The following is a 24,988-nucleotide window of genomic DNA, read 5'->3' on the forward strand; positions in this document are numbered from 1 at the left end:
GTTGTATTATTGAGCGGCAAATTTGAACTAATAAAAAACAACAAAATTTTACACCCATAGTTATTTAATGATTTTAAAATTAAATTATAAGGAATGACTCTAATTCTTGGCCAAATTATTTGAGTATAACCTGGTTTTGGTCAGTTTACACTGTTTTATAATCCGCTTCGCGGATTATAAAGCGTAAACTGACCCAAACCAGGTTATACTCGAATAATTTGGCCAAGAATTAGAGTCATTCCTAAAGTATTTTTACTTATAAGTACATTCATGTATACCCCACAGTAGAGATTATATAGTGTATCAAAACTACACACTGCATTGCACAGATTTAATTGTCTAATTATATAAAAACTACCAAAAATATATGTTGGATGAAGCAACATGATGGACAGATGCTCGATTTTGCCTGCAACAAAAGGAAAAAATTAAGCGTACATCACAAAGTGGACCATACCCTTACATCAAGACAGGCATTGAATTCACACTCTTGTGCAACTACCAGTCAATACTTGTAAACTTTGCAACAAATAATGACAAATAACTGTATAGACAAGCATATTTAACATTGCACATCATTATGGCTTAAAAGTGAAGGTATGTAATACATGTACACAAAAAAGTCTGCAAAGACAAAAACACTGGTGTGAGTTGCCTACTTCACAAAATATATATTATAGAAAATGAAATATACTAAATTAAAAGCACCAGTAGCTGAATATGAATATAAACTTTTCTGAGTGACTTAATCAGTTAGGTGGTCAATACATTGTGCCACAGACACAGAAAAAAATTAAACAAGCAATGTTCATGTTATTTAATACAACCAAAGTGTAAAACAAAAGTCTTACTACATAGGATTTACCAAATCATTAAAAGGGAAAAGAGTGATTCCTTTTTAATATAAATGATGTTTGGATGTTTTGCAGTCCATATTTGGATCTATATCCAAATCTCTAAAGGTTGTACCAAAAATAAGAATTGAAGTGGACTCTAATTTTCATTTAATAAAATACATAAAAGATTGAAGATGTCATTCACAGTTCTTTTGATTAACATTTTACTTAATCACTTTAAAGATTAAAATGTGCAGAAGTTAGCTAGCTCACATACTTTGTTCATGTACAAGAGAGATTCAAGTAATTTAAACACCTGTGTTTAATTCATTATTTAAGGATGTTCTTTAAAATATATACATTCCATATTTCAATGAGAAAAAAAAATCATAAAAAATGAGGTATTTTCCTACCTTTTATAATGAAAATATATATATATGTATATGTATAAAAGTTTTCAACACATAAAATACAATATGTTTGTACATATGAAATAAAATATGAACATAGCAAAAAATCATTAACTCATAATTTTATTTTTAAAAAATATTTCATGAATGGCATTGTCGAGATATACATGTATAGCTATCATATGAAAATAAAAAAAAAATACAGAAGTCTCTACTTCACAAAACTTTGAAAAATAAAAATACATATTTACTTCATTTAATGCACCAACACATTCATCATCAAATGACAAAAATCAACAACCTTACACTTACTAATAGATACATGTACATCTATAAAGTGTACAATTTCTAGGCTATAAATTCAGAGTCCTTACAGCTATGGTTTCCAGATATCCTGTTTCAAGGCACCATGTAATTATTTTGTTACTTAGCACAGAACTAGATTTTACATTGTGTGAAGGAATCTTCAGACATGTAAAATTTTCAGAATTCTGATATTTAAAGGCATCTAAATTAATATCTACTTTACTTCCCTTATTCTTATGAAACAGTATAACACAATTACTGTGGAATCATCATTGTTCGTGGGGGATCAATGTTCGTGGATTTCGTGGGTGACCCTTACCCACGAATTTACATCCCCACGAACAATTATTTTGTCAACGTACTAATTAATTAAATCTAAATAAACAAGCTGCCCATGAAATTTCATCCCCACGAACCAATAAAATTTTGCTTGCCCACAAACATTGACCCCCAAGAATTTAAATGATTCCACAGTACACAGCTTTCAGGACAGATATAATTTTTTCCTTCTCTCAATCGGTATAACTCTGTCACAAAACACAATGTCTGTGCCTTACTCCCAAGCACTGCTGACTTAAATCCACTTGACCCTTCAATCATCTGAATATTGAACACCTGTCCTTTTTCTAATATCCTGTAAGCCTCACTGAACAATGATACTGTTTGATTCCTCTCGATTCCTTCTAGGTCAGTGCTATTTATAGCCGTGCCGCTTCTGGTTCTCCACTTGTATCCTCCCCTTTTGAGATGGCATTCATTTGGTTACTACCATCCTCTATGTATTTCTACAATGAAATAAACATACTTTGAAATTTACAGGTCATCAACTACATAAATATGATACCTACATACATTAATTCTTGTTGGCAGAAATTTCTCTGATTTCCAGTCTATAATGGCCAAAAATAAACCGAAAGTTCTTTCAAAACAGCTTTGCCAACTATTTTGACTTTAAATAATACCAGAGAACAGAAATATTTTAAGACAAAATAAAATTTTTGGGGAAAAGTCAGACATTTAGCATGGAAAGCTACTAAATGGAATAATGGAATTGAAATAAAATGCTTTGTATATGATATCAATTCAGTGGATTTTTCAGATTAACAAGAGATTTTAAAGAGGGAGGATGTTCTGTTTTGCAGAGGGGCAGGAGGGTGGGTGTGTGTTAAATTGTTAGACATTCTGTATAGATTAGCAATGTTCTTTGCATAAATTATATTTAATTACTAAATGTGTCGTAACGCCACGAATGCCCTCGGAGGCAACCAAAATTTCAAATTGCCAATTGTAAACTGCACATTTGTAGCCGAGATAGTGATTAGAAATTCTTTTCCAAGTTCAAGGGGGATAACTGTCAAAAATCATCAGACCACGACCAAATTCAAACTTGACCTGTATTTTCAAGTAAAATACCTGCATATGCAATTTCAACCTCATACATACATCCCTACAAAAGAGCGAAAACTGAAATTTTTTAATTTTTTTCTAAGTTCAAGAGGGATATCTCTGTTAAAAATCATCGGACCATGACCAAATTCGAACTTGACCTGTATTTTTAAGTAAAATACCTTCATATGCAATTTCAACCTTACACATACATCCCTACAAAATTTAGAGAGTGGAAACTGTAATTTTTTTTCTAGGTTCAAGAGGGATAACTGTCAAAAATCATCGGACCATGACCAAATTCGAATTTGAACTGCATATTCCTATGACGTATTCATATCCTTTTACCCCATCAAGCTATCCAGTAAATGTTCTGCTATTAACTATGAATAATTCTTACCTGCAGGGACACGCTGGCATAGTACCGTCTCTCTGGGGAGCCATCATTTATGTCAGTATCATGACAGAAACACAGCAGGAGAGCATCAATCACCATCTACAAAATACCAACAAAGTCAGCCGTCATAAAAATCATATCATCACATGTATATACTTTAAAGTGAATTACTTAAATAAAAATAATATATCTTACCTCATATGTAGAAAGGAAACAATGAGCAATGAAGTAGGCAAAAATACACACAAGCAGGACAGGTATGGCATAATAGTTCAACTCTTCCTTTGTCTGTAAACCAGAAATTTAGGTCAGTCAGTATATTCTCCAAGACCAAAGTTTCACACCAAAGCATAACAGAAAAAAATACTTCACTTTTCTCGTGTGAAATTCTGATCAAGATTTTTTTCCCTCAGTAACTTTATATGACAAAGTATACCGGTAATTTCTCCAAGTTGAAATGTCAGAAACATGCTTTGAATATTTGTCTGAAAATCACTGGATAAAACCAGGATGAATATTTCTTTTTTTAATAATTGAAAATTGAACTACATGTAGTACGAGTCTGACCTTGAACCAGAAGATACCAACTGCACCAGTGGCAGCTGTGACACCAATTTTACCCAGAAACAACACAAAGTCTCCCACACTGTTAATGGCAGCCACACGTAAAGCATTGCCAACTAAGGTCATGAAGGCCTGAAATGTCAAAAATCAACTTAAAATGATGTAAAATAGATATAATTTACATAGAGAGTCTTGTATATAGATATTCATTGATATATTACCTTAAAAATATCCTTTTTAGGCTTAAGGATTAATTATATTTTTAATAAATGACTGTAAATTTCACTGCTTACCTTTTTTGCAGAGGAGCAGAAATTTGAACCTTGTATTGCTAAAAACAAAGAGAAAAAAGCACAGATTACTTATTTGTATGGTATATAATGTATAAGACAAGTCAATAAAACACTTCAGAATCTAGTCACTTACCAATTACAGTGTAGGCATTCTGGTTGAGATATTTTAAGCACTTTTCCAGACACCACAAACAACAGATACAACACTTCATTGTGTACTTGGCACAAGTGTTCTCCGATCCCTTCATTCTGGAAAAGTTCACACACTTTTGTAATAAAGCAACTTAACATCCTCTATAAAATGCTTTGAAATTCTAAGGAATGATTTGTATTGAAATGCCAGGTTGCTTACTTTTTCTGCATGTACATAAGTATCCATCTAGGAAGCTTGACTAAGGTGATGATGAAAGCTCCAAAGGCTACAGATCCAAGATGGTGGAAAATAAGAAGCTGGGTGGATTTGCATATGGTACAAGACAATGTCTTTTTGTCTCTGAAATTATAAAGATTTTGACAATGAATGATAAGCAAAGTACAGTTAATACAATACCTGTACCACTTGATTTCCCATTATTTTGGGTGATTTTTTTCAATAATCATGTAAACAGTGATAAGCATTTGACATGAATGCAAATTGTTAGAACACAGTCACCAAAACCAGAATCTCTAAATTCTCTCTAGCTAAAACAAGAATGTAATTCAAATAGTTGTTCACACATTAATAACTGATAACCTGCCTTGTGAAGTACCATGTGGCGACGGCTCCTGACACGACCAGCTGTTGACAGGCAATGATGAACTCACTGGTCCAGATTAGACCAATCAGATGGTACCACCAGAGATACGAGACGTTCTCATGCTCCGTGTACTTCACAAAACCTGTTGACTTATCTACTGAGGCTATCTCTGTATATATATATACAAAGCACATCTTTCATTAGAGTTCTGTTTTAGTTACTTTAACATCTAACCTATTATTGACTTGCTGCATTCCAAAGTACATGTAGCACAACAGAAAATTATGAGTGAAGATGTTAAATACTTCAACCTGGTCTGCAATTAAGATTTTATTTTGAACATTTTACACTTACATTCAGAAAACATTAACAACAAAAAATTAATAGTGAAAACGGTAAGTACTTCCACCTGTTCACAATCTAAATTTTACTTTGTACATTTTGCTCTTGCATTAAGTAAACACGAACAACAGAAAATTATAAGTGAAAATGTTAAGTACTTCAAGCTGGTCTGCAGTATGAATTTTATTTTATACACTTTACACTTACAACATGAACAGAAGTTATACCTGCTGTGGCGAGGAATGCTAGGATGATGATCCAGTAGACAAAGAAGAAGACAAGAATGATGAAGGTCCAGAGAGGCTGAAGGAGGAGGATGGGGACATCTGCCAGACATTTCCCCGCCTCATGGAACAGGGTCACAGTCAGACCTATCCTCTTCCTCATCACCAGAATCACCAACAACAGAATCACCTGTCATAGTTAATCAAATATGTATATGGTTATAATGCTGTATGAAAGTAATAATCAAATTATGCTGAATTTAAGGCATTGAAAAATCTCAACAGCACTTTGGAAGATTTGTTCTCTAGCTATTCTAAACACATAAGTAAAGTACAGTAAAACATGGTTACAGTGAACATGCTTATAAAGAATTCACGCTTACAGTGATGTGATTTTCAGTCCCTGTAGTTTTAAACATTATGAATACAACGGATATTATGTTAATAACAAAGCAAAATTTTTCATCCCTGGCACTTTGCTATAAGTGTGCTTTACTGTAACATTAATGTAAGATTTTCATTTAATCTCAGTATGTGTTAACAGCAAATTGACTAGTACAAGTTGTATAAATAACATATATAGTATTACATGCACTGCAAACAGTTTGACTATCTAAGATAAGTGCACACTGACATATTCTAGCAGTTTCTGCAATTTATTCATGAACATACTGTTAGCACGGTGGCGATGATGGAGTAGATTAAGAAAGCCTGTTCACTGTCAATGTCTATATTCAACAGTGGAATGTTATCCTCTTCCTTGTCGTCTATGAATCTTTTCTTGTCCATGTAAGTCCACCATAAACCTGCTGTCCCAGCTACAAAACATACCATGCATCAAAAGACTAGCAAGATTCTAGCATATTAGACATAAAACTGTCCACAGAACATAATACATGGCTGTATACAGTCAAACCTCGTTATCTCAAACTAGATAGGATCAAGAAAAAACTTTGACATATCCAAGGATTCTAGATATCAGGAGTAAAATAGTTAAAAGAATAAGTGGTTGGAACTTCCAAAAGATTCTGCAGATCAACTGAATATATACTGTGAGGGCTTGAAATATGCAGAGTGTATAGTATTGCACTTACCAATACTTCCCAGTAAGGATTCAGTAAACTTATGGTGCCAATAGTGAATACTTCCTGGATATTTATTAGAATTTTGTAAACTCACCAATGCTTCCCAATATAGAATTTTGTTAACTTACCAATACTTCCCAATATAGGATTTAGTAATCTTACCAAAACTTTCTGGGTATAATAATTATAGTAATCTTACCAATACTTACTAAGTATTTAGTAAACTTACCAATACTACCCAGTATAGAATTTTGTAAACTAACTCATAATAATTCCTAGAATAAGATTTTGTAAACTATCCATTATTCTTCCCAGTATAGGATTTTGTAAATTTACCAATATTTCCCAATACATGTATAAGATGTGTTAACTTACCAATACTTCTCAGTATAGGATTTTGTAAACTAACCAATATTTCCCAGTAAAGGATTTCGTATAATTACCAATATTTCCCAGTATAAGATTTTGTAAACTTACCAATACTGTAAATGTATTATATTTAGCATGTACAATATTTGGCGGAAATTGATTTTTGAACAAGTTAGCATAGATTTGATTTAGTGCATTTCTTAGTGATCTTATTCATGTGTATATGTGCAAGACATTTAGCAATGTACTTAAATAAGCGGAAGTTGCTTTCCACCAAAGGTGCTAAAAAGAATACACAGCCAAATGTAATATGTTTACAGTAATTCCCAGGATTTTGTAAACTTACCAATACTTCCCAGTATGGCGATGGTGATGATGAACCAGACGATGACAGAAGCGAGGAATCTTATGAGGAGAACCATCAATGCCCCAAACCCTGCAATAGCAGGCTTAACATGAAATAAAAGTCTTCTTATATGAACAACTGAATATTTATATTATACAGAACTATCAGTAGAAATTAAATCTTTTTATTTCTTAAACTTTAGCCACTTGCTTAAGAAAAATTCTCTAAAATCGCACAGAAACTGAAATTTTCATCATTCTGCTTTGTGCATGCTTCATTTATTCCATGGTTAAAAACAAAATTAATCGAATCTGACATTGAATTTCACTGTTACTTCTTCTGATAAAAATCCCACTTTCTGTGCATATTGATTTTTTTTCTTTATCTTAATGCCTCATTAACATTTGTCAAATACACTAAATTATTGAGAGTAATTGGTTTAAATCAGCATGAGTTTTAGACATTCTGGTACATGTAGCAGTGAAGTGAAATAAGGGAATATTGTCATGCTATTAAACAGTTGATAATGTTGAGGATTGATTATACAAGTGCTGAACAAAGATGTATAACATGCAGCTAATTTCTGCTCTCAGGTCAATCCATCATTTGTAAAATCCTGTCTGAGAATGCACACAAATATTAGTGTTAATTATGATTGCCATGTCAACAGTGTACAAATTTAGTCATGCAATCCACTATTCAATCTAGCTGCATTTAGCATGCAAACAAAACATAATTGGATAATTTTCTCCAATCACAGATACTATCTTATATTCATTTTTGTGCTGAATCAATGCACTAGTTGTAATACCATTGGTATTATTAAAATCCAGTGAAGGTTCTTCATTCCTAAATCCAGCTTCTAGCCTTTTTTATCTTATGTGCTTTAATGTTTTTGTGCATTTTTTAAGGACTTTTGCAATTTTTTTTTTTTTTAATCTTTAATATTCCCAAAAGCCAACTTGCATATTTTCCCTCTTAAATCTATTTATCATACACAAATAGCTACATTATTTGACTTATTTCATTGCAGCTAGTTAAAAGAAGAGCTTTCTACCTCACATTTAATACAAGGACATGTAAAATATGTCATTTAGAGATGCATGAATACCATTCACCACATGAGCAAAGGGACATAACTATGTTACAAGTGAATATACTGTATTCCCATATTAGTCAAATATAACGATCAGAAATATATATCATCACTGTGTAGATATATGCATGTCCCAAAATGACTAAAAATGGCTGTCATTTACCTAGCGCAACAAAACACAGGATGAGCATTTCACGCCAGCCCGTCATTAAATCGTGCAAAACTTTGTGGAATATGTCACTTGAATTTACGAATTCAAAGAATTTGGCAAAAATGTCACCCGCAGTGCTAAAGATCTGCTTTGGCACACACCTATTCAGAATTGGTTCACTGAAAAATTTACATCATTCAAGTCAGCAACAAATGTAACAGAAAATTCATAAACAGAAACAAGTTAGTGAAAGGTGCGTTATCAATTCATTACAAGTAAGGCCACAAAAATAAAACTGTGTCATTAGTGTATCAGCCTGAGCATAATTAATGTCTTTTTAAACATAAAGCTTTTACAAAATGATACATTAAACATAAAATGCTCTACTGAATGCCGAACTTAAATCTGAATCAATAACACTCCTTCCAAGTCATTGGCAGATCTAGAAAAAAGATCTTAGAAAAGAAATATAATACCCTCCTTCACCCCTCTGAAATCTCTAGATCCACCAATGTATTGTCTACATGAAACCATGTTAAACACACAGTAAAGTACCTAGTGCTACGAAACAAAGGATAATCATCTCTCGCCATGACTTTATGACATCAGATAAAACTCTATGAAAACTATCAAACTCGTTAAAGAAAACCATGAGCTTGTTGAGCGAGTTGAACCCCAGTCGCTTCAGTGATGAAGGAACACAATAGTTGAGTAATGATTCACTGCAATGCAAAACCCAATTTGATGTGATGAATTAACATATAATCTCAATTCTTGTATAAGTGAACTTACTGGAATATTAAAATATGCTAATGTTCAGATTAAAGACTGCTGTTATTTGAAAATATGATAGTTTACTAAAACCTGTAACATGGAGGAAATACAGAATAAAGAAACTGGAAAAACTCCACCATTGCCAGTTTTGAAATGTTAAGACAAATCTAATAGTGTAGATTCAACAATGATGACTCAAAATGGACATTGCAATAAACTTTGTTAACATTTAACATTGCAATAAACTTTGTTAACATTGTTAACAATAAACAATTCAAAAGGTATTTGCATATAAAGATGTTTCTGTACATGAATTTATATACTAACATGCAAAAGAAATGCAACATCCTAATTTCAGAAAGAAAAAAAAAATAAGACATTGTACATAATTTTGGACTGTAATGGTTAGGACAACTTTGTGTAGTTGAGTATTTAACGGTTAGTAGATTTTCATCCAAACTGAATTAAGTCTTACTTTGATTAAATGGAAACCTTAAATTGCAAGTATTACAGCAAATTTGGCTATGATTTGGACATAGAAGAACTTGTTTTTATTCACCATAAGATTAGCAGCATTATTCTGAAAAAAAAATTGTTATTGTTTCTTTTCCTTAACTGATGCAAATGCATCCTGAAATTGACTGCAAGTGCATATTGCAAGTGCTTCTAGTGGGAAATTTTCAAAATGAATTTGCAAGAGTGTTGCTGGCACAAGACACCCTACACCATACTTTTACAGTACATAAGTCCCACTGTCTTGACTGATGATAGTCTGTAGACAGGACAACCAAGGTTATTAAGCTGGGCCAGGACTGAGGGATATGACATCAGCATCATAGAAACTAACAGTTTAAACTGGACCAGGACTGAGGAATTTAACGTCGTGCAGCATCAGAGAAACTAAGAGTTCAAGAAGACTGGCAGAAATTTTTTTCCACTGAAAACAGAAGAATGATGAATTTTTGAATCCAAGCTGCAACTGATGTACATGTCAGACTGGCTATTGAATTAGGGGGTGGATGGGTGGGGGTACAATTACTTGTTACTATCTGATGTTCACGATGATGTTCAGCTTCACAATTAAATGTCCAGTGTGTTTAATCAAGTTATATCTTACTGTTAAAATCTGTGTTAAACTGCAAATATCATTAGTAACAAATACATGTATTCAAATATTTCCAGTGAAGTGCTTGTTGCATTTCTTTTGCATGTCAGTACAGATTTCCTTGATTTTCAGCAACTATTTCTTCATATACATTTTTCTGGTACAGAACTATAAAAAATATGTTTTCATTCATCAAACATGATAAAAACAGTAAAGAAAGAGAACACTTAAGATAAATACCTTCACACTTACACAGATAAACATGGATTTCTCCTTTTACCTCCCCAATAAACCATTTAAACATACCTGGCAAACACCTTTCCTGGACAGAGACCTTTCTTTACTGCATCATCATAATCATTTTCTTCGACATCGTACCTACAGAGGTATGACCCTCCAGTAATGGCAAATGTTTTTAGATCACCTGTGGTGTTCAAGTCTTGACCTGGGCACTTGTTCACACATAGCTTCATGGAGTTCAAGGGGTCAAAGATGTCCAACATGAACACATACCTATGAGTAAAATTTCAATGCCTTATGTATACAAGTATCCCTGTCATGTTTTTGTCATTATGTGATCCAGTATTTAGTGACTGTATTACTGTAAACCAACTATTACCGGTATTCGCGTCATCTTTTATTCGCGATTCGGTAGTTTGAAATCCATCTGCGACGATTAATTTTCGCGACATAGGTAACCTTCTCTACAAATGCAAAGCAAAATTAATGGTTCACTGCGATAAATATTCGCAAGTTAAAGAAGGTCGCGAAACTAGCAGAATTTATCACACGCGAATAAAAGTTGGTTTACAGTATTTAGATGAAAATGAGACTGATGTGTGAATTATTCCATGGCATGAATAATTATGATATGATGTGATGTACAAGGCTCAGCAATAACGTTTGTCCGATTGTATGTGCCCAGTTCATTTTGCTATCTGAGAAGTCAATCTCAAGACACACTTGTCTGATCGAACAAGTTACTTACTGTACCACCATGGAATACTGTAAATATGATTGAAAAAAATCTCCAGAATTCATTTCTCACACCATTAATTAATACATAACAATTTTAAGGGCTCAGTCAATCATCGCCTCACATTGTTAACAAACGAGTGTGATCGAGATTATATTACAGACAGTGTATTTTTAATCAGAAATAATCTTTATCAAATTAACAATAATACTTCATTCTTGAAAATAGTTCTACATTTTTTTTTTAAAATCATTTCAGGGTGGGACAAGTAAACATCAAATTCTGACTAGTAACATTTATTCTCAACTCGTCCAATGGACAAGTGCATATTTTAATTATAATGTTGAACCCTGATTTAGTAGGTAAGATTTTTAGGAATTCTAGACATGTATGGAAAGAAGAAGCAAAAAGAAAAGAATAATTGTGTCATTTCTGGGCTGTATGGAAATGATGTTAATTGAAGCAAATAGTAATTCTTGTATAATTTGTTCTCTTGTCCCTTTCATGATGAAAGGAAACACATAACCTTTCAATCAGGAATTTTCAGGTGGTATACCAGAAAAAAGCTGTCATATCCCATGCATCAAATAAAACATTAAACAATACATAAGATTCTCTAAAGAACATCATTTAAAGAATCAAAGTATTTGTAGTCATGGCAATGACCTTTGACTTACCCTTTGCCTTCCATGTTCATGCCTGAGAAGGTCACATTTTCGATCTTCTTTCCAGTATTGTCCTCATCACAAGTGTTACCAAAGCTGTCGTAGCCATAGACCAGTCTCCAGGCATCTCCGTGTGTAATGGAGAAGGCAGCTATGTAAATCTGCCAATGAACAAGGGCATAGGAATCAGAACAGTGTTTTAAAACAATCAAATTCTGAAAATACCTGAAACATTGGTTCTTTCAGAAATATTTACAAGATGATACATGTACATGTATATGATGTAATATATAGCAAGATTACAAATCATAAATTTATACAAAGAACACTAATTACTTGAGTATACATTACAAAACCAGATAACATCAGGTAACATTTTAGTTCACGTAACAATTGTACACAAAACACTTTGAAACAAAACATATTTTGTTTCGCAATCATACATGAATATCAGAATAATCAAAATTCCTCAAAACAAGTATGTAGTTCTATTGGTCTGAGATTTGTATGGCCCGATAGAAAAAAAGCTAATATTTTTTTCAAAATTTCTATTTTCCCATGAAGAGTGAGAACTTTTTCTCCTTTCCTTAGAAAGAAAGGATCAGCAATTTGAATATAGCCATATAATCATAGAGCTTTGTATCTTAATATATGCACACAGATCTTTAACAAAAATTTTTCGTAAATATTATGTAATTAATAATTTTTGCACGATTTTGTTAACCGAAAAATACTTTTTTGGGGGCATAATTTGAGGACAAACTTTCCAAAAAAAAAGAAATGGAGCAAAGCTCATACGGCAAAATTGTGTTATAGTATGAAGAAATGATCAGTTTTGCCCTCTTTAGTGTGTAGAGCGCTCTATATGCTATTTCATAGACAAATAATTCCAATCTTTGAGATTATTTCAAATTCTAGAGATTTTACATGAAAAATATGTTAATTTAAAATGAAATACCGTATAACGGGTATTTTCTGCGGTTGGAAATTTTTGCGATTTAACCCCTAAAAGATAGCAAATTTATTTCTGCGTTTTCAATGCATTATACCGCAAAAAATTATTTACAGGGTATGATCACTAAACTTTTTGAATTATCAGAATGCTGCCATGTTTACGTTTTATAAATTCATTAACTTTAAGACATATTGATCAAAGGTGCATGAGAACTGGTATTAAGCTATTAAGCTTAATTAAATAACTATCTTTTGGTTAGTCTTTTTACAAATATGTTGAGTCCCAAGTGAAATGAATTAATGCAGTATGAGACCACCCAACAACAATAAAAACCTTTGTTCTAACAGACATTTTATGCGATCTATTAAAATATTTAAATGTGTAGATAATGAAGATGAATGCATCCAAGCCATATTCTAAATTACACTTATAGTTAATTGCGATCAAAATTAAATTGGTGTTACTTTATATTTTTAGCTAAAACAAACAGTAACTGTTGCATAATCAAGTACCCTAAAGTTGACTGTAGACAAGAACAGGTGCGGGTGCATTGAGGCGTAACTAATCCTGTCAGTCGTCTGCATTGGGTAAAATTCACGAGACAAACAAGCCACATTGTGTATACAAGCAGTAATTATTGTCTCAATGTAAAACACAAGATTGAAAAAGGTGTTTAAAAAAGAAAAGCTACAGTATCTATGTGTTGTTTGCAGCTTTCGGAGTTTGGACTTAAATAATTACGAAATCTCTTTAATCATTTACAAGTATATCAGTGCTTCAATAAAGAAATAGGTACAAGAAAAGATGGGGGTTTTTTGCATAAAGTTGTTTAATTATTTACAGGAAATTCAATGTTTTGATTAAATATGTTTTGTACAAATCCTTACATCTAAAATCTTCGAATTTCGATGACACCCGAATTTTCTCGCTAACGAGGACATGTCCACTCATGAGTCTGCGGACGAATCGTTTTTAAGAACCTTGCGTCCCAAATAATTTTGTTGCGTCCAGTACGCAGGTTCTTGTGTTAATAAGAACCCTGTGACAGACATACACGCCGCTTATCAAAATTGCATGTATAAAATATCTGAATAAGTATTGAAAAATATTTTGCGATTGTAATTTTTGTGGATTTTTCCTATCTGCAAAATTCCGCAGAAATTGGACAACCGCAGAAAATACCCGTTATACGGTATCTCAGAAAATTTTGTAATGATTGAGATTCAATTTTTTCACTTCTTATTTGTCGTCCCATAGGCATTTTGCTTGCTATGTTCGCCCATCTTCTTTGATTTTTTAATAAAACCCCAAGCATGCAGACAGATTGTTGAGAAATACTTCTCATTGCATAAGCTCTTCTGGTCTTCTTCCAGCAGAACATACGGTAATTGAATATTATTGAAAATTCTATAACTGTTTTTAAATAATTATCTCCACTTCCCGATTCACAAAAGAATTTTTTTCAGCAAAGTTCTTCAGAATACCAAAATCTTCTGAATTATTAATAATATTACATTTTTATAACAATTTCTTCCACAATTACTGCTTTTATACATGGCTAATGGGAATTTTAAATAAAATCTGTCATATCCAATATCCTTGCATTATAGAGTGTCAAAAGTAATTCTTCAGTGAATACAAACCATGCCGGCCCAGAACAGAACAAACAAAATCAGAACAATGATGTCGGTGCATCCTCGATTTTTGATTGGATTCGTTAGATCTGCTTTATCTTCCGCAGAATCCTGTGAAAAAAAAGTCCATGTGTTTCATTTAGTAAAAGCATTAACAGCAGTGGAGCTCAAACTTCTGGTGTATTATCATTAGGGGCATAAAATATTTCAGCACTAGCTACAAAACTCAAATGTTAATAGAATTTGTAATCTTGGATTATTTTACAGTCCCTGTTTCCAAGGAAACTCCAGATTGCTTTTACTCATTGTACCAGTATATGTAAATTATCTAACATTTTGCTTTAGGTCCCTAGGACTAAGATCAAGAGTATTATAGGAAGCTATATTCTAGTTTGGCTTTTTACGGATGTTTGATGCTTTTAGGTCGTGTAAATATAAAATATTGATGAGACGGAGTGTTCCTGTCACAGGTCCATGGGGAATAATGATCAAATAACTCCCGATTACCACTGAAGATGTAGCCCTTAACCAATACAGCTTTTTTTTGACATGTTGAACAGAAACGGAGCTTCTCTAAATTCTTAGTTGATCAATAATTTCCAGCTTATCATGGAAACATATGGCAGCTTTTAAATTATAAAATTATTTTCAATCATTTCCTGTTCAAGTTATGACATAAACACTTGAGCAATAAAATGCTTTAAAACTTTTCTTTTCAATTAAAATGGAAATCGCATTTTTTAACAAACCTGTTTGGGGGCATTAAAAGAAGGAAGTGACTAATACAAACTTACAGATCTGGCTGTAGCTGATTTCAAACAAGGAAGCAATTAATGAGATGGTACGTTACTTATACACCTTCCATATTGCTCCCTATTTATTTTAATTTAGAGGTCTCTAAAATCTACATCCACAAAACACGAAGAAAATATTCTTAAAAATATAATTTATACAATTTTATAAATGTTAATTTTGATAATCCTTGCAAATTTTTTTCTTTGAAATGCAACATTTTATTGAAACAATTATGGATGAAATTCAGAGATGTTTCATTTCTGTCTTGAAATAAAAATGTCAAACATATTTACCTCAGCAATGGCATATTAAAAAACAGTTTCAGGTCTTTCTTAATATATATATATTTAATGCATGGGTGCATTTTAATAGGATAATCATATGAACACAATTTTCAAGTTTTCTTTTTGCCAATAGCAACAACAATAGAAGTAGCTACTTGAATTTATAAGTACATACTAAAAAATTCTGATTAAATAAGAATGATAAGAGAAAATTTCATTTTATATAATCAATGATTTTCCATCATGATTCCATCATAAACTTAATTTGACTTACCTTACCACAACAACAACCACACATGTTCTAATATCCCTACAATGAGAAATAAAAACATGTCACATTCTGATGTCAAAGCAAGAATTCCACACATGACCTAGTTCAAGCAACAGTCATGATCATTTAGATTCAGGATAATTTTACCTAATTATTATAAATATCTTATTCTTGAATTAACTAACCTGTGTTTAAACGTCTAAACAGAATTCCTCATCAATCAAGTTCCTAAATGTTCATACTGACTATCACAATGCACATAATATGATGCACCGAAAAAACAAGTACACCTTAATCAATTCTTAATTAATCAATTCCCATAAGCTTTACATCCAAGGTACCATGTGCAGTTCTGCATCAAAATCCATATCAGAATCTTAATTTCAAGTACATTAACTTTTCAATTAATTCATTACACAACAAACATGAAAAATGACAGACAGTCTCTTGTTACCCAAAGGGCACCTTTCACTGTAGCTAACAAATTTAAGACTGCTTCATTATTTTTTCCCCACCTTACATTCTAGTTCCTTGTTAATAATGCATTATAATAACAAGTACAGAGTGGAGGATGTACTTGTTTTCACGGGAGACTGCTGACTTCAAATTTCCGTGGAGAATTGATTTTCTGGTCTTTGAACATTATCCTCAAACAATCATTCATTATAATTGTCTCCAGAATCAACTGCAGAGAGTCATTAAGAGGTCATTTAACGTAATCATATTTCACATTGAAGTGCAATGAAAGCAATCAGCAGGAAAATCATTGTATGCTACCAGGGGGAAAAACACAATGAGTATAGGAACGAGATACATGTAATACCCAAAGCTTGCTTTGCATAGTATTATGCTAATTTTTTAGTTCTCAGAAACCTCAATGGCATAGTGGTTAACATTGCATGTACATATAATTTTTTTTGACTCATTACTCAAACTCACTTGATATAAAAGAATAAATTCAAGCTTTGTTTTTATTTTCTTTCTACATACAATGAACACTGATTTAGAAGACTAGCACATACTTGTATTTCAAAAAACTATGTGGGAGGGGACTCTCTTATTAGAAAACCTTGTATCACATATCACATAAAATATTTGCACAATTATAAAATTAAATTGGTTCTCAAGATTCCCATGAGACCTTGGTAGATAGACAATTTCTATGTCTGGTTGTCCACAATTTTCTCTAGGAATTAAGATCTAGCAGCTTGTTTTCCACACTGAAAAGTGTGGTAGATTTCCAAGAAAATCAATGGCTGTGTAATATAATCAGGACCAAGAGGTGATGATAAAGGCAAACTGTTGTCAAAAGGAACACAGATCTTGTTAATAGAAATCTGGTTAGTTTGTCATTTCATTCCTATTACTCATGTATAAGTGATATGCAGTGGATTTCCAATGCATTTTTCTCAGAATGAAACAGTAAACAGTTGTGTATAAGTGAGTCAACCCACTGATACATCAAAAGCAACCAACTGTTTCTAATTTTATTGTATACATGTAGTACTGTAGACTGAATGAAGTACCTAAAAGACCCTTACACTGTATGCATCTTAACCCTCAATCTTTAAGCATAAAACATGAAAAAGGTTCACATTTACAGCAAGAATACATGTGTTTCACCCTATAATTTACTTTATATTACCCACACACTACAACCTACATAATGTCAGCTACATATAAAACCAATTAAGAATTTCTGCAGAGCCACTAAATTCCAATATGTCATTTTCATTTCAATGTCTGTATACAGTGTATATATCTATTTATTGATTGGTACCTATACAAAGACTTCCAAACAAAAAAAGACATGTTTTATATTACAAAACAATATCCTTGTTAATATTATACATGTACAATAATTGGATATTCTGAAACTCCTTTAATCACTGCAGCACACACCAATCTCTTAACTAGCAAAACAAAATACACTGGCATCTCAGGTGCTGCATATTCATAATGGTTATCAGAATTCAATTACATTACACAGCAAGAAAACAGAGGAATGAAAAAGTATACCAGCTGCCTTACCTCACAATGGAATAAATGTGTGCCAAAAAAAAAATGTTTCCCCAAAATTTCACACACTTTTTCTCCAGGTATTTACTACAGCTTAATGACACCGCCCTAGAGAAGTGTTTGTAGTGCAATCTTTTCTGTCATCTTATTGATGTCCCAAGGCCTAGTACCTTTTTATGCCCTGCCTACGTTAGCCTACCTACAACGTCTTTACCTGGGAGTTCCGATTCAATGAAGCAGTCAATGTTCAGAAAATAATGTCAGTAAAATACATCATCAATCAATGACTTTTGTGATTGGGTATGAAATTCTATGGTCATATTTTGCCTGCTTCTTGTAACAAATTAGTGCTGCTAGTAATTAAAAATAATTCTTTTTGAGGCTTTCTATGTACAACATTATAACCTTGACATACGACAGTTTTACAAATATGCATCTAATTATACACCTACACTGGAATTCTTAATCTAAACATGAACTTAATCTGAGTCATATGATTACATACTAATAGGCTGAATTTAAAACAAGTCAAATCAATTTTGAATAGTAAAACATTTTTAAAAGTTATTAAACATACATGTATTATAATTTGATTGAATGGGGACAGAGATGATTGCTGGGGCAAATGTAGTGATTAAATAATCAAAAAATTAATACAAAATATTCTATGGTTTCACAAAAGTATATCCTGCCATATGATATGGAGAAATAAAAGGCATGATTGATTTATATAATTTTTTTTAAAAACTTGTATCATGTTTGCAATTATATAAATCTACAAAATAAACCTAATGCAGAAATATTTTATGATTACTGGTATTTAATTCTTAATATTCTTAATTTTTTTGTTTTTTGAAAAATCTTGCTTACAGTTAAATTCGGTCATAAATTCTTGCAGTTTGAACAAGAAGTTGTTCACATAAATTACATTCTTCCTCCTGACAAATTAAAATATATGTATATAAAAGGGTTTGAGAGTAGAGCAAACTCAATGTTTATACATGTAAGTCCCTCACCAGTGCAAACTAACAACATGTTGATAATATAAATTTACATCTGGGAATGTAAACTGCATTAGCTCCAGTAATATGATGAATTGTAGGATAGAATTTTAAACCCTCCCCCTTTTTCCCACTCCTCAAAAAAAAAAAAATGTGTCCATGATGTCCACAGCAGCCCATAACATTACAGTAAAACAAGAGGCCCATGGGCCACAACACTCACCTGAGTAGCTTTGGGCCTGCTGTTCTTCACCTGATTTCCCCCCTTGCAATACCTTTTGTGGACCCACCCTACCCCAGGGGTCATGATTTGAATAATCTAGAATCTACACAACCCCAGGATGCTTCCACTTTAGTTTCAGCTTTTCTGGCCCAGTGGTTCTTGAGAAGAAGATTTTTGAAGATTTTGCCTATATATTTCAATGTAAAACTTGGATTCACTAATGTGGCCCCACCCTACCCCCAGGGATCATGATTTGAACAATTTAGAATCTACACTACCCGAGGATGCTTCCACATAAGTTTCAGCTTTTCTAGCCCAGTGGTTCTTGAGGAGAAGATTTTTAAGGATATTTTCTACATATCTCAATGTAAAACTTGGATTCCCTATTTTGGCCCCACCCTACCCCCGGGGTCATGATTTGAACAATTTAGAATCTACACTGCCCCATGATGCTTCCACATAAGTTTCAGCTTTTCTGGCCCAGTGGTTCTTGAGAAGAAGAATTTTTAATGACCCCACCCTTTTTTTGTCTTTTCTTGATTAGCTCCCCTTGGAAGGGGCTTGGCCCTTTTTTTAACAATTTAAACTTCCCTTCACCCAAGGATGCTTTGTACCAAATTTGGTTAAAATTGGTCCAGTGGTTCTTGAGAAGAGGTTGAAAATGTGAAAAATTTACAGACGGACGGACGACAGACAATCGGTGATCAGAAAAGCTCACTTGAGCTTTCAGCTCAGGTGAGCTAAAAATTAGAATCTCATGAATCAGTTTCTGTTTATAATTCTCCCATACATAAACCAGGGGTACAACAGTGTTTAAAATCTTAATGGCTCTGCAGAAAGAACAAATGCTGAAAACTATCTGGCAACACAATGTGAATGTCAGAACATCACCCATTCTAACCAAGGGTTTATGATCCACTCCCCTCCTCCATTTCAGATTACAAATCCTTGGCTAACAAAGGTTATCATCACCATGGACCAAAACACAGAATAATTAAGTTGTAAATACAATTAAGTCATTTTTTTTACCCATGTGATTTTTTTTTTTCCAATGCAAAACAATTAACATTGAACATGTAATACTTATAATAAATCTGTTAATCATATTTGTACAAGTAGGCTACCAAAAAAAAAAGATAATAATGATGATAAAAAAATGTACGTAAAGGAATGTTTAGATATCATGATTATCAAGTATGACATATATCACTGCATAACTTGCATGTACTCATACTTGTACATACATGTCTGTGTGTACACATGCATGTGTCCGTATTTGTATGATGAAAGGATGAACAGTGATCAACACTGATCAAGTGCATACCGGGACCCAAGCTAGTCTTATTAGCTCTTGCTTTGTCAAATCATTACTCTCATGCCCCTTGCATTTAAGAAAAACAATGTTATAAAAATATCTGAAAGTGTGTAGCATGTGCAATGTATTTGGCTGCAGTCATGTACACACATGGTTTGAAATACCCCAAACTGAAGGGACAAATGCAGTCATAACTAATATATATCTGAGGTGTTATCAAAAACAACTAATGCTCATGGAAGCTTATAAAATTGCCGTTATATCAATAACTAATATGCCATGTTTCCTCCAACAATGCTACGATGACATCGATGAGAAATACCTGCAACGTTTCTACATGGACATTTTCTTCAAAAAGGATAGCAAGTTAATACATTACATGTATGTTTACCTCTTTATTTTTTGTATGTAATAAGAATACACCTTGCTTTTAATGACTGTTTGGTTGTCACACGTGTCGTGTGAGGTACAGCGGCATGGTAAATTACCAAGAATCGCGATATGTGGGGTGATTCGGAATACCTATATGACTGTATTTGTTTATCAATATTGATGACAGATAAGAAATTAAATTCCAACGCTTCTATAGTTAAAAATATTGTGATACATGTAGTTTAACACTGTATGCTTCATGTTGTGCGGAACAGCTGATCTCCCAGCCAGAAGTTTGCTTTGTAATCATGTACAATATAACAGAGCATTTTCTTGTTGGAAATGTGAGCAAGAAGGTGAGACTGCTTCTGTTGGGCGTGGTCATGCAAGGGTTTTTCCATTCCAAAGTGAAGAACCCAAAGGACCAGTGCGAACAAAGAAAAATGTGTTAGAAAATGCAAGGATAGCAGTAGAAGACCAACAGGTTGTAATGGGAAAACCAATTAAAGGTATAAAGGGACCATCATGGCTTTTCTTCGTGCCCAATTTTAATATAGTATCTGGCATTGCCATAGACTACATGCATGGTGTCTTATTAGGAGTGCAGAAGATGCTGTTAGAACTATGGTTTAGTGAGAAGCACAAAGGGAAACCTTATAATATTTGTAACAGTGTATGTGAAGTAGATTCAAGGCTTCAGAGTATTAGACCTACTCTGGACATTACTAGACTGCCACGATCTATAGAAAAAGACTTGAAATATTGGAAGGCATCTGAATATAGATCATTTTTATTATTTTTTGGTGCTCCAGTTCTGCATGGAATTTTAGACATGCAGAGATTTTCTCACTTTCTGTTGCTTGTAGACTCTATGCACATACTTCTGAAATTTGGCTCCAACGAAAAAGATTTAGATAGAGCTGAAATGCTTTTGTTTGAGTTTTGTAGGTGTTTAGAAGAGTTGTATGACCAATGTTTTTTAAGATTAAATGTCCATCAACTGCTCCATTTACCAGATTGTGTTAGGGATCTTGGCCCTCTCTACACCCATAGCTGCTTTTCTTTTGAAAATAAAAATGGAATTGTTTTAAAAATGATCAGAGGAAGTCAGAGTATCGACACTCAGATAATTACTGCAGTATCATTTATACAAAAGCTACCTGAATTAAAACAGAAATGTGTTATAGAAAATTCAGAAGTTGATAAATTATGCAAAGCTATTCAAGAGCCATCTTTGCTTAAGAGGGGTCAGAAACTGGGGAATGGGATATACATTCTTGGTGCTCCAAGCAATAGAGTATTGACCAATGTTGAGACTGCTGCACTCCAAGATTACTTGAAATATGATCCTGTTTGTGATACATTTAGAAGTTTTAACAGAGTAGAATATGGATCATATATAATTTATGGCACTGAATATTCTAGAACGATCAAAAGAAACAATTCAGCTATTTGTTACAATGGAATGAATGAAATTAGCTTTGGAGAAGTTAAGTTTTTTATTTTGTTGGAGGATAACACTGCAGGTATTACAAAACCTCTTGTATTCGTTAAGAAAATACTTTGCAGAAATTACAATGTCAACTCAAACCTCTTAGCAGTTACTGGTACAAATGATGTTGAAGTTGTAAATATAAATGATATATCAAGTTGTATGCTTGTTTCTTTTCCTGGAGGACAGACCTCATTCATTTGTAAATTTCCAAACAGATTAGAATCTGACTGAAATGGTCCAGAATTGTGTGTAGCTCAGAGTGTGTGTATTACATAAGATGATATATACATATATTAACTAAATGTTGTTGTTGATTATGTTTCTCACTGATGGTTTTATTCCATGTTTAAAATACATTATTAAACCATGTGGATTAATGTTTGTTGTGGATTATGTTTCTCACTGATGGTTTTATTCCATGTTAAGTAAAATATATTTTTAAACCATGTGGATTTTTAACTTCTGTGCCAAGTTAAAATTGTAAAGTTATTCTACCACATTCAAAAACCATATTGGATAAATGTACAAAGATTGAAACTTATTATAGAATTATAATTTTTTGGTGGAAAACAACATTCAAAAAAGAATTAAAAATAAATGAAGAAAAATCAGATAAATCTTATTTTATTTTCTACAATTTATCCGGTGATTCACAACTTTGATCATATAACTTAAAATGAAGGTTTAATTTGTTCATAGAATACCAAGAGGTTATGCTTTGTTAATATCAGCAAAAGTCAGTTTTTAAATTTGTAAAGATTTGATGGTCAACAAAATTGACTAAGTTCAATATTTCGCTTTAATGAAAGATCTATGTCCAACATTCTGTCTAAGTGATCAGGCTGAAATTTTCTAAGTTTTTTTTCCTGGTTAATCATGAAATACGCCTAAAGTGACAGGCGGAATCCGCTTTAAGGTTTAAGCGTATTCTGCCTTGTCTTAGATGGAATTTTGAGGTCCGTCTAATATCCACCTAAGGTTAGGAGGACTTAGATGGACTCCGTTTATTTTCCGCCTGAAATTCAGATGGAATCCGTCTAATAGTTTCGTACGGGTTTCGTCAAGTTTTGATTTGCAAGCACCTGCACCTGAAAACAACTAGGCCCCTTGTTTAGCTGTTTAGTTTACAGTAGGCCTATAGTTCTATATGCTTTTCTCTAGCTGCAGAACTGTAGCGTTATGGTTTTATATATTAGTCTAACTCTTTGATTATGGTCAAAGACTAATATATAAATACCATAACGCTACAGTTCTGTAGCTAGCTTTTGTCATACTAATGTTAGTGAACTATTCATCTCTTGTGAGTGCATGGCATTTTAAACGATAGATTTTATGAAATACGTCAAACTACAACACTACCTACTGTTTCTTCTAGAATTTTGCTCAATACACAATACTCAGGTCCTCGCTCAGAGTCGCTGTTTTCGTTTTTAATTTGTCGTACTACGGTTGTCGTAAATATCATAAATTATGTTTTTCATAAACTGTTTTCAGCAATTAGAGATTTTCATTGTAATAAATTTCCTAAACATTCTATATATAATCAGATAAAATACCGATATATTGGGTAAAATAATTTACGACACTAGGCTATCACCGGAATTCCATGAATTCGCTCGGTCTTTTTCGCAACAACAACTGGGTTACGGAAAGGACCGACTTCGATTACTGTTCTATATATATATATGAAATAGTGTTGATGACTTGTATGATTATCCCTAATGCATATGATTTATACAAGAAAATTGCATAGGCCTACATTTATAAATTAACTATAAATAGAAATATCCAGTATACAGTAATGATCAATATAGTTGCAAATGCTTGGGAAATAACTGATTAAAGAGAACCTTTATTCTTGTGTTTTTATCATCTTTATTCAACACAAAGGCTATATACCAGAAGCAGGAGGCAGTTACAAAATTAACTAATGGAGACAGAAACCTTGCAATTGACGGTGAGAATTGAACATTGGACAGTATCTTCCCTGAACAATATTCTTTTGGAGAAGATTCTGTTAGAGCATGGGGACAGCTTTTGGAGTAGGTGATGGTAAATTGTTTCATTTACTTTTATCTTGCAATTGGATACACTGAAAATACTGTATGTGTACATATATTGGTGTATTCAAAATTTAGCACAATCACTGGGTATGGAGTGGTTGGCGTAATCATGAATTAGCGCTACATACGTCTGCGGCATGTATTGTATTTATTAATGATTGATTTAAGGTATTCATTAATTGGTGCATTGTTGTCTGCGTTAAAGGCGATAAAATATGAAGAACAGGTGCTTGGGAATGGGACCCCCTCCCCCGCGTTCCATACTCCAAGGGTTCTCCCCGACTTTTTTATAACAAAATATATTTCTATGACACATTCACAAAGTATTACAATTCAAAAATCCAAAATATAATCTAAAACTAACCTATTAAAATCATACTCTCTGATACTAAAAGTTCTCTTTTAGTATCCGAGAGTATGAATTTTTATAGGGGAGGGGGGTCCCGTCCCCAAGCACCTGTGATATGAAGCCTGCTTTTTTAAGTACACATGCAGGAAT

The 24,988-nt window shown here is 32.9% G+C and overlaps 1 protein-coding gene across 3 annotated transcripts; it reads right to left on the reverse strand.

Moving 5' to 3' along the window:
- Positions 1-1,344: 1,344 nt before the first annotated feature.
- LOC133177131 (choline transporter-like protein 1) lies at positions 1,345-23,835 on the reverse strand. Of its 3 annotated transcripts, none has more exons than XM_061312235.1 (17): positions 23,790-23,835; positions 16,005-16,040; positions 14,661-14,762; positions 12,075-12,223; positions 10,728-10,934; positions 9,098-9,264; positions 7,296-7,385; positions 6,168-6,313; positions 5,499-5,685; positions 4,930-5,098; positions 4,545-4,685; positions 4,326-4,441; positions 4,193-4,230; positions 3,903-4,031; positions 3,531-3,623; positions 3,339-3,434; positions 1,345-2,337 (listed from the first exon to the last, which is right to left on the reverse strand). In XM_061312235.1, exons 2-17 carry the CDS (start codon positions 16,026-16,028, stop codon positions 2,251-2,253), a joined length of 1,941 nt encoding a protein of 646 aa, XP_061168219.1. In that variant the 5' UTR covers positions 16,029-16,040; positions 23,790-23,835; the 3' UTR covers positions 1,345-2,250. The 3 variants fall into 3 exon arrangements, with proteins under 3 accessions (XP_061168219.1, XP_061168216.1, XP_061168217.1); XM_061312232.1 differs by lacking the exon at positions 9,098-9,264 and adding an exon at positions 8,555-8,721 and having other exon boundaries at positions 1,358-2,337; positions 23,790-23,824; XM_061312233.1 differs by lacking the exons at positions 9,098-9,264; positions 23,790-23,835 and adding exons at positions 8,555-8,721; positions 16,187-16,278 and having other exon boundaries at positions 1,358-2,337.
- Positions 23,836-24,988: the final 1,153 nt, after the last annotated feature.

This window comes from Saccostrea echinata, unplaced genomic scaffold (assembly GCF_033153115.1).
Source record: "Saccostrea echinata isolate AGI-Se365-2 ecotype Australia unplaced genomic scaffold, CSIRO_AGI_Sech_v1 ptg000086l, whole genome shotgun sequence".
Taxonomy (NCBI): Eukaryota; Metazoa; Mollusca; class Bivalvia; order Ostreida; family Ostreidae; genus Saccostrea; species Saccostrea echinata.